Source organism: Atta colombica, unplaced genomic scaffold (genome assembly GCF_001594045.1).
Source record: "Atta colombica isolate Treedump-2 unplaced genomic scaffold, Acol1.0 scaffold239, whole genome shotgun sequence".
NCBI lineage: Eukaryota > Metazoa > Arthropoda > Insecta > Hymenoptera > Formicidae > Atta > Atta colombica.
Genome location: NW_017259337.1, coordinates 234,374 through 245,016, shown reverse-complemented (window position 1 = coordinate 245,016; position 10,643 = coordinate 234,374). Strand labels below are relative to the sequence as shown.

The window sequence follows — 10,643 nt, the reverse complement described above, 5'->3', positions numbered from 1 at the left end:
AAAAAACCCCCCCCCCCCCCCGATATGTTAAGCTTCAGGAAAATGGGATATAAAAACAGATGACGTTTGGCTCAAGATGTTTTCACTTTGTGACTCGATTATCGGAACGTTCGACGTTGGGAACGCTGAGCGACGGTTTCGAAATGAAATTTTCGTCGAAGAAAATTGGAATCCAGAACATAGTATCGTTTCTTTTTACACTCCCCGTCGGGTATATACCCTGTATACGCGTGCCAGTGCGCTCGCGTGCGAGAACGCGGTAGGTATGCGGCAGAAATCGAGAACGAGCGACCCGGGAACAGATCGGCCGCCAACGTATAAATTAGGCACGATCGTTTAAATCGTCTCGCGCGCACTTTCCTTCGTGATGTGCGCTAAATTGTTTTCGTCCCAACCTGTTGAATTCTGATGAAATCAGTAACGCATTGCAGGATAAAAAAAAAAGACAGCCAAATGCTGCAAAACACTTTTTTTGCACAACCAAAACAGATTGCCGTTGATCGGTATAACATTCGTAGCCCGAAATTCGCGCTGCGTTGGTTCTCCATCAAGTACACCCAACAAACATAGATGTATTATATAACATAGACGTAAATATACATGTTTTACATTTGTGTTATTTATATAGCAGTTACTCCCTGGTAGAAATTTCACGTACTTTTTTCAACAGTTACTGGACAGTTTATTAGACTTCTGTCTAGTAACTGAAAAATAAAACTATTTATTTAGGATTATTTTAATCAAAATATAAATATCACTTTGCCTGCAATTCTATACATAATGGATACGCAAAATCTGAATTCATTTATTGGACAAATGGACGTGGCATTTTAATAATAATTGTTTAATAGTAACAATAATTGGGCTGGTGTCTACGCAAATTACATATAGGTTTTACTAGGAAAACTACTTCAATCATTGAATGAAATTAACACATTTTTATTCATTTCCTACACTGCAGTATTATTACAACTAATGAGAATACAGTAACACTATAACAATAACTGAATGATTCCAATCAAAATGTAACGCTTTACTTGCAGTATTATATACGCATAAAAGATACACAAAATCTGAATCCATTTATTTAAATAAATGGACTATGCAGTGTTTTAACTAATAATATTATAATTTATTAATACTAAACAATAAATGGGAAGATGTTTACGCAAATTGTATACCAGAATTTTTACCAGGAAAATCGCTCCGATCGCTGAATAATACAATTTTTATTCATTTCCTACATTGCAGCATTGTTACAACTAATGGAATACAGTAATATTATATAATAACTGGATGGATCTAAATAAACTACATACTTGTATTTCTATCAGAGTTATATTCGCTGGACTGATTCTTTCTTTCATAACCTATGCAGTCGTTGATAAATATAAGTCATATTATCGAAACAGAATCTGAAAATTATGAAGAAAAAGTTAAATTGTTATTAATATCATGAATTTTAATAAAAATAAATTACGATACACCGCAAAGAAATTCGTTTTGAACATTCGTGAAAATGCTGACTGCGCGATTTTTTGCTATTTCCGTCATTACTGTAACTCCATAAGTGGGTTTTATACCGGCATTCCGCAGCTTCTAGTATCCCCGCGTAACGCAATGATGTAACGCGTTGAATAAGTGTCATGTAATCGTTAATAAACGTTGCACCTAACCCCGCTTATTTTCCTTCGTTTGACATAATCATCGATGATTACGTATTGCAGATATAGATGAAAATTAATATAATTTTATTGAATGATAATAGTAACTTTGAAAAGAGAATGTCTTTTATACATACGTGCATCTTTTTAAAGCAAACTTTCACTTTTTGTTTCAAGTGATCTGTCTGTCATTATTGTGACCACAATGATTATCAGATTGAATTATATACCATGGTAAAATTGGATACTTAGACTATAGTAGTGCGATTAGGTCGCACATATTGATATATTGATCTACTAACTGACACGCAGTGTAGCAGTGTAGTTTCTTGAGAATTTGGCAGGCTAACTGTCGCGCACGTTGAAATCATCGTCTTGGATTCGATACATCTCGGGAAACAGTTATCGCGCTCGTAAAAGTAAGCAAACCGTTAGCGATTGTTTCTCTATTACCTTCAATAATCTTGAGTGATGCCTTTCGTTCCGACAATTTACTAGCCGTTTTGCATAATCCACCGCGGAGAAACTAAACAAATGCCATTTTGTTTAATCATATTTTTTATTTAAATTTTTAATTTTATTATCTGCATTATCATACACTTTTACAAAAGATTAAACATGGCAAAATTATATTAAAACGTGACTGCAGCATACGCAGAAATGATTATCAAGAAAGCAACGAGGAAAAAAGGAGATGATTAATTCCTTTTTATATACATATATGCAAATTTGCGAAGTGTATAATTTTCCTCGAAGTGTTAGCAAAGTATTCATCGCTTGGTTTATTTGTTGTCTACAGTATCTGTTAAAAGTGATTGCAGTAATTAGAGAAGTGATATATGTATATACATATATAGTGACCTCATATTTAAAATGCAGACGTAATTGAAATTTTGTTTGCCAGTTACTTTAGAATGCATAAAAGTACATTTTCAATTAAAATTATGTTATTAAAGAGGATTTAAAATTTCTAATCACATTGTAATCGAAATAATATTTTTCAATTGTTATATGCATGGAAAGTTAATTGCGCTATGTTCGTAAAATAATCTAATAAAATTTAATTCTTACTGTAAGTGTTCTTATGGATAGCGTTTAATTTGTACTAACAATTATTTAAATCTTCTTTAAAAAGTACTTTGAATGATTTGTCTTTAAAAATTTATCTTAGCGATTAGAAATTGACAGTGTGGTAATGAATTCGAGCGATTATACACAGAGTAAAAATATTGTTTCATAGATGTCAAATGTCCAAACCTCGATAGGCATGTTTCTCTATTGCTTGACTTTGTACATATATATATATATGTACACTATATACATGACTGTGGCACAGCCTATACAGTTAGGAAACTGGTTTTCGCCTCCTCTTGCATCAAGCCGTACTACTCATATGATCGAAGCCATTTCACACATTGGTACAGTTCTCATTGTATTATCTTTACGTATAAATAGTATCTCGTATCTACGAATGACGTACAGAGTTCTTAAATGTCGTTTTATAATTTATGGAAGGTGTCATATTTTCCATCATATTTTAGAGATTATTTTTAGTCATTAAGGCGCAATTTGTAATAATTACTCGCATGTGAGAAAAATCTAACTTTACCTATACTGTCTTTATTTAGCTTGATAACGTCAAAGAGATGTATGAATAAATATATGAATTCAAGATACGAAACGTTAAAGTAGGGAAAGACGAAAATGGGATTTCCTTTTTTTTTATATGAATCACATTTTATATGAATCACAGGACGCTAACTAGACGCTAATTTCATGTATTTGTTCGACAGGATAGAAAATGCGATTAACGGTTTTGAGCATGGTATTTTAGCAGGGATTGACCGGCTTTAATTATTCTCAAGTTAACCGCTGTCCAACTATTGAACTCGCGGTACCTTTCGGAAAGCGGTCCAGCTTAAGTACTCGGGTAAAGCCTACTTAACGTAACGTGGTTGATTGCCGTGCTGTATATATATATATATATATACGACATATGCACGAGCATCTAGTTACCGTTCCGACGAAGTAGATTTCTGCGGACCGTTTGAGGAGACTACTCCAGACAACGTTGATATTGTGGCAACGCATTGCTTGACCCGAATTTATCGTGTCACTGAATTTGCGAACGTAATGCCTCTTCATTTATCTTAGCCCTATCTCTGCCATTGCCTTTGACCTGCATTCGTATCTCCATTGTGGAGGTCCATTTAACGCTAAATGCGATTTGATTCTGAATTCCGTTTGTCATATTCATACGAATGTCTTATTCATTGTAAACACGGAGAATAAGGCAATATAGCCATGCTAAGTGGGGAATTACCGCTAACGAAGTATTTGCACATTCATCCAATACGTATTCTATTATACTTAATTTGTATTAATAAACTAATAGATGTCGCAATTACTGTTTATAATTATGTAATACAATATTAAATTATAAATAATAATTGTATGTAGAGATATTAAATTAATTGCAGATGGTTTGTGATTATATAATTTTATGTTATATTATTACATTAGAAACTCAAGTTGTTCTTTTTTAATTATTAAATTATTTAGTATTTAGGTTATTGCTTGTAATATTAATGAACATTATTGAAAAATTAGGATTAATATATATATATATTCAAATTAAATAATATTTATTTATAAGTATCGTTTAAATAATATCAGTTAATTGTTGCCAACATTTTGACTTGGCACAGTTAATATTTCTTACCTCAAGATAAATTCATCAAAGTTGAACTTTTGTGTATCACGCTTATATTCATGTGACAATCATGCTTGTCACAAAATGTCAGAACCGTTTTACAATAAAACGGGAAAAACGGGGTGTGCTTCCAGACGAAAACACACTTTCTCCGAATTGCCGTGCCATATCCGAATACGTTTTGGAGCCAAGCCAGAACATTTTGAAAAGGAACCAGAACAGTAACTGTTGCGAGTTTTCTTCGTCAGCGCGTTCCTTCTGTCGTTCGGTGAAGCACAAAAGGCTTTAAGGCAATGAATATATGCAGGTAGTGACACGGAAAGCTTCACCGAGACTTGGCCTAGAGCGTTTCCTGTGATATGCAATTGCGGCGCACACTATGTCAGATGTACACGTTTGTGGGAAGACAATGAATGAAGTACGAAGTGCATGGCGCATATATATATATATATATGTGTGTGTGTGTGTGTGTGTGTGTGTGTGTGTGTGTGTGTGTGTGTGTGTGTGTGTGTGTGTATGTGTGCGATATATTGACGCATAACATGTATGAACCGTAAGTAAATATCAAAAGCTGTCGAAACGATTGGAAAATGGGCGTGAATTTTATGAGAGAAATTTAATTTTGTTAATTGACTCAATCAAAAAAGAAAATATTAATTATCTTTTGCAGAGACGATAATCATTTTAATGATATTTGAAGAATCAATTTATCAGCAATTTTATTTTTCAAATATTTAAAATGTGAAAAAACATGAAATGGAAAAAACATGAAATTGAATCTCTTGCGCATGAAAATTTCCCGATAGACGGAATAGAACATCTTGAAGTCTCTCTCTTCAGAATGAAAACCACCAGACATACATTTAATCAGCTTCGTCGTTCGCACCAAAGCGGATTGTGAGAAAACCAGGTCGGGGATCACATCAACTGGTAACAAAAAGACTGATACGATCTCAAGAAAGTCTATACGTATTTGAAGAATTTAAGAATGCCCCGACATTCTATCGACTTCTCGTTGGTTCTTTCAATCTTCGCGAGAATTTCGGCGATTTTTGCTAAGGTATTGCAAATTCTTTAAACATTCTGTCTTTATATTCCTTGCCGTTCTTAGTACGTTGAACTGGCGCTCTCTGTCAATTTTTATAGTCTGTGCCAGCGTGTAGTTCCAAATATAAACTCCTTGAATGCGTCCATGCTATCCATTCTCAGTCGCTGGCTGTGGCGGAGAGTTTATTTTCTAGTTTCGTGACACGTGCACGCGCGAATACCGTCCTCTTTCATGGAACCTTTCGGTAGTCTCGGCGCGAGCTTTCCATTCAGTGTTCAAATGGTGCCGATATCAGTTTCCGAATATTGTTAACGAGTTGGCCAATCGATTGTAACCAGTGTAAACGATGAATTGATTTGCTAGATTGCTAATTATGACTTTTCGTAATGTCAATGCATCAAATGCAGATGCAATATTGTTATCGTTTCTTTACTGCTTTTATTTTAATTTTTAAAAAAGTAGAATAATATTATCCATGTAGGTAACCAAAGAGGTAGAAGTAACATTGCATAACGAATTTAATGATCTAGATAGAGTTACACAAAAACGAAATTTCGTACTTGGAAATAGCGAGCAAATTATGACTTTTGAAATATTAAATTAGACACGTGAGACACATCATTTGCATTAAAAGATAAGCACCTCTCTCGAGTTGTTTTACATCCATATATGTATATGTGTTTCTTTCGTAGGATGTGTATATTTATGATAAGACTACACGCTCTCTCTCTCTCTTATAAATAGAACGTAATTAAAAATAGATTTAAATCAATGCAGTCCAATGTCAATTAAAAAGATAAACGCATAGTTCGCTAAAAAGTGTCAAAATTTTCAAGTTAAGTGGAACACAAAAATTTACATTCAGTAAAAATTTTTTGTCCAATACAAAGTATGAGCATGTCGAAATTTTTTCGCAAGCTAATTTTTTGCGACTGCTCGTCGCGTTCGGATTACGATAGCCGATCGATCGTTTTCGACGAATCGATTGTCGACGATCCTCCACCGAAATTCACGGAGGCCTCGAATTATGAACTGGAGCCCGATGACGTGGCGAAGCATTTTGATCTGTCCACTATAAAATTCATCGACGACGAGGAAGCCGACGAAGATGCGACCTGCACTAAGAACGGTAGCCGGCGATCGATTAGATTTTTCTTTTTTTATAGAAAAGTGGGTTGATACGCGGTAGGTCCGTAGTTATTCCCCGCTAAGGGATGATATAAATAAATCGATGGGCAAAAAGTTACGAGGACAATGTTGACTTTATGCGCGCACAAAGTTTTTCGTCGCGCGATGCGGCGAATTCAGTCGTCGCGTCGCGTGTCGCATAAAGATAGTTTTCGCTATATTCTGAAAGAAATGACAGGACCACGGATTACCGAGGACGGGAATAAAAAAAAAATGCCCGCAACGTGGTTTTCTCTCGCGAAAGTAAAAGGAAAAATAAAAGGAAAGTACTGCCCGTGTGAGAGAAATATTAAATTAATGGAAACACGGTGAGCTTCTCGCGCGGAGTAAATGAGAAACGAAGGGAATTTGTCAGACTGCGAGAAAGAAAAACAGAGATGCGCTTCACTTATTTCCATTCACCTCCATTACACGGCCGCCGCTATATTTGACTATAGCCGCGGCCCGATAATGGCTTCTTTGACGCGTGTTAAATGTACGATAAATTTGCCTAATTAATTCTTCGTGAATTCCCGACAGAAGAGCTGGACGGGCCGAACGGAAGTGGGCGGATACGAGACGCCTGGGTTATCGCCGTCGAAAGGTGAGAGATAACTTTTTATATTAAATTCTAAAGTATAAAAGAGACGGGTGCACATCTTGAGCGCAACGTTATAGCGTACGTCTACGTTGTATACGTGACATAATGTACACACGTATGCGAGACGAGATCTAGTGCCCCGCTTCTAGTAAATACATTCCTGTCGGGGCGGAATCGTGTATCGATTAAACGTCACATAAAAGGCGGCAGTGTCCAACGTGTTTTTGATCGAACGAGAGAATGCGTCATCTAAATGTCACGAGAATCGCTCGAAAGCAGCATGCGTTCCAATCGAGCCGATAATGACAGCTCGTGATGAGGTGTCGTAAAATCAGGGAATTCGCTCTCCCCGATATCTTTTCTCTCGTTTTTTTTTTTTTCTTTTACTCTTTACTAATATCGATCCAATTGACGTTATCCTTTGTAGACGCGGTGATATTACTATTAGCAGCGCGATATTAATAATACGATAGAATTAATGTTCTTAATTCATGTTACTTGTTCTATTATCTTTTTTCTCAAATGCAAAATCTGTTATTATATTTAATCTGTTCGAAGGCGTGATTTATTTCGATAAAAAGATTGAACCGTTCGAGTGTACGAATCTGAGAAAATTACGTCCATTAAATTGCTTCGGATTGCCTGATTAACTTCTGTGAAAGTACATTTAATGAGAACGGATAATCACTTGTCGCGAATAAGATTTCACAAAAGATTTGAGTAGTAATTTGCAAACAGAGTCGTATCGCGCGCGTTTGTCGAGAAAGATAGAAGAGAAGCGTCGAACGAAAACACGAAAGTTTCGTGCGCGATAAAGGATTGACTTCCATGACTCACTTCGGTATCTCGTTCGACTTCCCAAGGATAAGCGACAAGCTTTTCAAACGGACGTTTCTTCTGTTCGCAGGAACGCGAGGGAGAGGCTGCAGAAATTGACGGCACTCCAGAAGATCCAACCGCGCGACATCCATAGCATTTTACATCAACGGGTATGTAAGAACGAGACACGTAATTAGTCAAATTGCCTGTTAATATCATGTTCGAACGATTCAATGGCTCCGCTGAGATACGAGATCTCGTGCACCTCTCACATCGTGCCGAATAAAAGAAATCATCTTTTTACACAGATTACGCCGGAGCAGGTTTTCAGATTCACCATTGCGTTCAATTTTTCTCATAGTTCTGGAAGTTTTTTTAAGCAATTGTTACATATGTCTGGCTTTCTGTAGAAAAAAAGAATATAAACGAAATGTTACCGTAGTTCGTTCCGCCTGGCGTTTTTATATCGCATTCGATTTTCTCTTATTTTTAGAGATCCCCACGTTAATTATTTAACAAAATAATATTTAACTCGCTTAAAAATTTCTCTATTTATGCGCACGATATGCCTCGTACAGCTGCCTTAAAATCAATTTCGCCCGTGACCTTAATCCGCTATTGACAGGAATGCCGCAATCCAAATACACTCTGACAATTACGCGCGAGTAACAATCAGAGATGTATGTTAAAAGACATCGCACGTTTCTCGCGTACGTCTTCCGGCGATTCTTATCATTTATACTCGTACACGTCGATGTATCCGCGTGCAAATTCCGCGTAGCGAGGACGGCGCGGCGCGGCGCGTGCAAATGAATCGATCGGCCGCGAGCGAGCGGAATCGTCACGGAGGTTGCTTACGAAATGTGGAATATGCCAAGTAAATGAGCGCGGAGTGAGAGGCGGTTATGAGAGGTGATTATGCGCGGCCTTGTTTACAGGAGTGCACGAAGCAAGCGTGTGCGTTTCTCGTTGCATCGCGTTATGTACACGACGCACTGCTGGCTCACGCCTTTGCGATCATCCGAAACCCTTGGCACTTCGATTACGCAATAACGAGTTTCGCCGATGACACCCTCGTGATTTTAGCCAGAGGAGAGTTGCGTCGCCATTATCGTGGGGAAATTGCGCGGAAAGAGTAATATGAGCTCTGAGAAGAAAAAGAGAGGGAATTCCTCGCCCTCGAGCGTCGACAATGCGCTCGCGACTCGTCGCGGAAGTTAAGCTGTCCGAGCTGTATTGATACCCGACGTTTTCGCTGAATTGATAACCGAGCGACAAATATTGGTGCCATCCGACACTTTACTCAAAAGTATCGTATTTTTGAGCAGTGACGGGAACCGATATAATCCCGGCGAATGTCGACGCTACAGACGCGTAAAAATTCTTTCAAGTTTTTGTCTGACAGATTTTTTTCCTACTTTAATATTTTGATATTTATTATCGAGAATAAAACAAAGATTATATCTAGAAGAATAGTTAAATATATTGTTAAAGAGATGAAAGTAACTCTATCAATTTTTGGACGACAGACTTTTTTTTAATTCTAAAATATAGAGATCGTTTATTGAAACTGATTTGAATCTCTCCGAGAGCGATTAATAATGCCATAATTCTGCCTCAGGTTATAATTCCACATCCAAATACATTTCCAGCCGAATATGAGTTGGTGAAAATTAACTTTATTCACTCTTGCATTTAAACCCGCTTCGATCAAGAACTATTACATTAGTGAAAGTTCAACTTCAACTAACGTTTATGGCTTATATTATAGAAATAATTTTCGTGATATCGTATATCATAATGTTATATTTTTATAATTATAATTATAAAAAATTTCTTTTTTTTATCTTTCTCTTTTTTATCTTACTCATCGAATTAACAATTTGGAAGCCGGTTCGTCTGGGAAAAGTTTCGCGCATTGTTGTTATTAACCGCGTTCCGACCGAGATATTTTAAGGTCGCATGCGGGATCGTTTCGCGTGATCGCGATACGGCATGCGGGTTAAAATCTCGCGTAAGCAGGCACGCATCAGGTTCGCACATATCGCGCGAAACACATCTCGGAACGGAAACCATACGAGAATATCATAACACAACCGTTAACGAGTTTTCTTGATATTACGCTTCATATCATTCCCAGCGCGATTAATCGTATTGCTATCAACAATGCGGCGTATTACTCTCTAGTTCTCTTTATATCAGTGCATAATTCGAGTAAGTGGAAGATGGGCTAAGAGACCTCCAGTTAATTGTCGACGATGGTGGTGCCATTTGGGAAATTATTCTAGCTATTTTGCAATAGTTTTTTTCACATTAATGTTGAAATGCATTAAGATATATGAACAGGATGCTTAAGACATTTCAGGTTGATGAAATTTTCTTTAAAATGCAATATCGTACATGTACATGTAATCTCTATCTAAACAATGTATAATACTACTTCAAAATGATAACTCAATTTCTTTCTATTGCTATAAATAGACGAAATTTTAATGATATAAGAATATATAATGTGTAATTTATAATATTTATTTGAATGAAAAGAGATAAACTCTGTGGAAAATTATTTACACATTTTTTTTTTTTCAAATTATTTTATTTTTAAAGATATTTTTCAGCAAAACGAAACTA

At 36.4% G+C, this 10,643-nt stretch overlaps 1 protein-coding gene across 3 annotated transcripts in view; it reads left to right on the top strand.

Annotated features, from left to right (window-relative positions):
* LOC108688814 (MAGUK p55 subfamily member 5-A) overlaps positions 1-10,643 on the top strand; it is a 66,907-nt gene that overhangs the window by 10,214 nt on the left and 46,050 nt on the right. For 2 of the 3 annotated variants that reach the window (XM_018195270.1, XM_018195265.1), the window contains exons 4-5: positions 7,133-7,196; positions 8,101-8,182. In XM_018195270.1, the coding sequence (XP_018050759.1) occupies positions 7,133-7,196; positions 8,101-8,182 (146 nt within the window). The remainder of the gene's footprint in view (positions 1-7,132; positions 7,197-8,100; positions 8,183-10,643) is intronic. The other variant, XM_018195266.1, reaches the window with a different exon arrangement.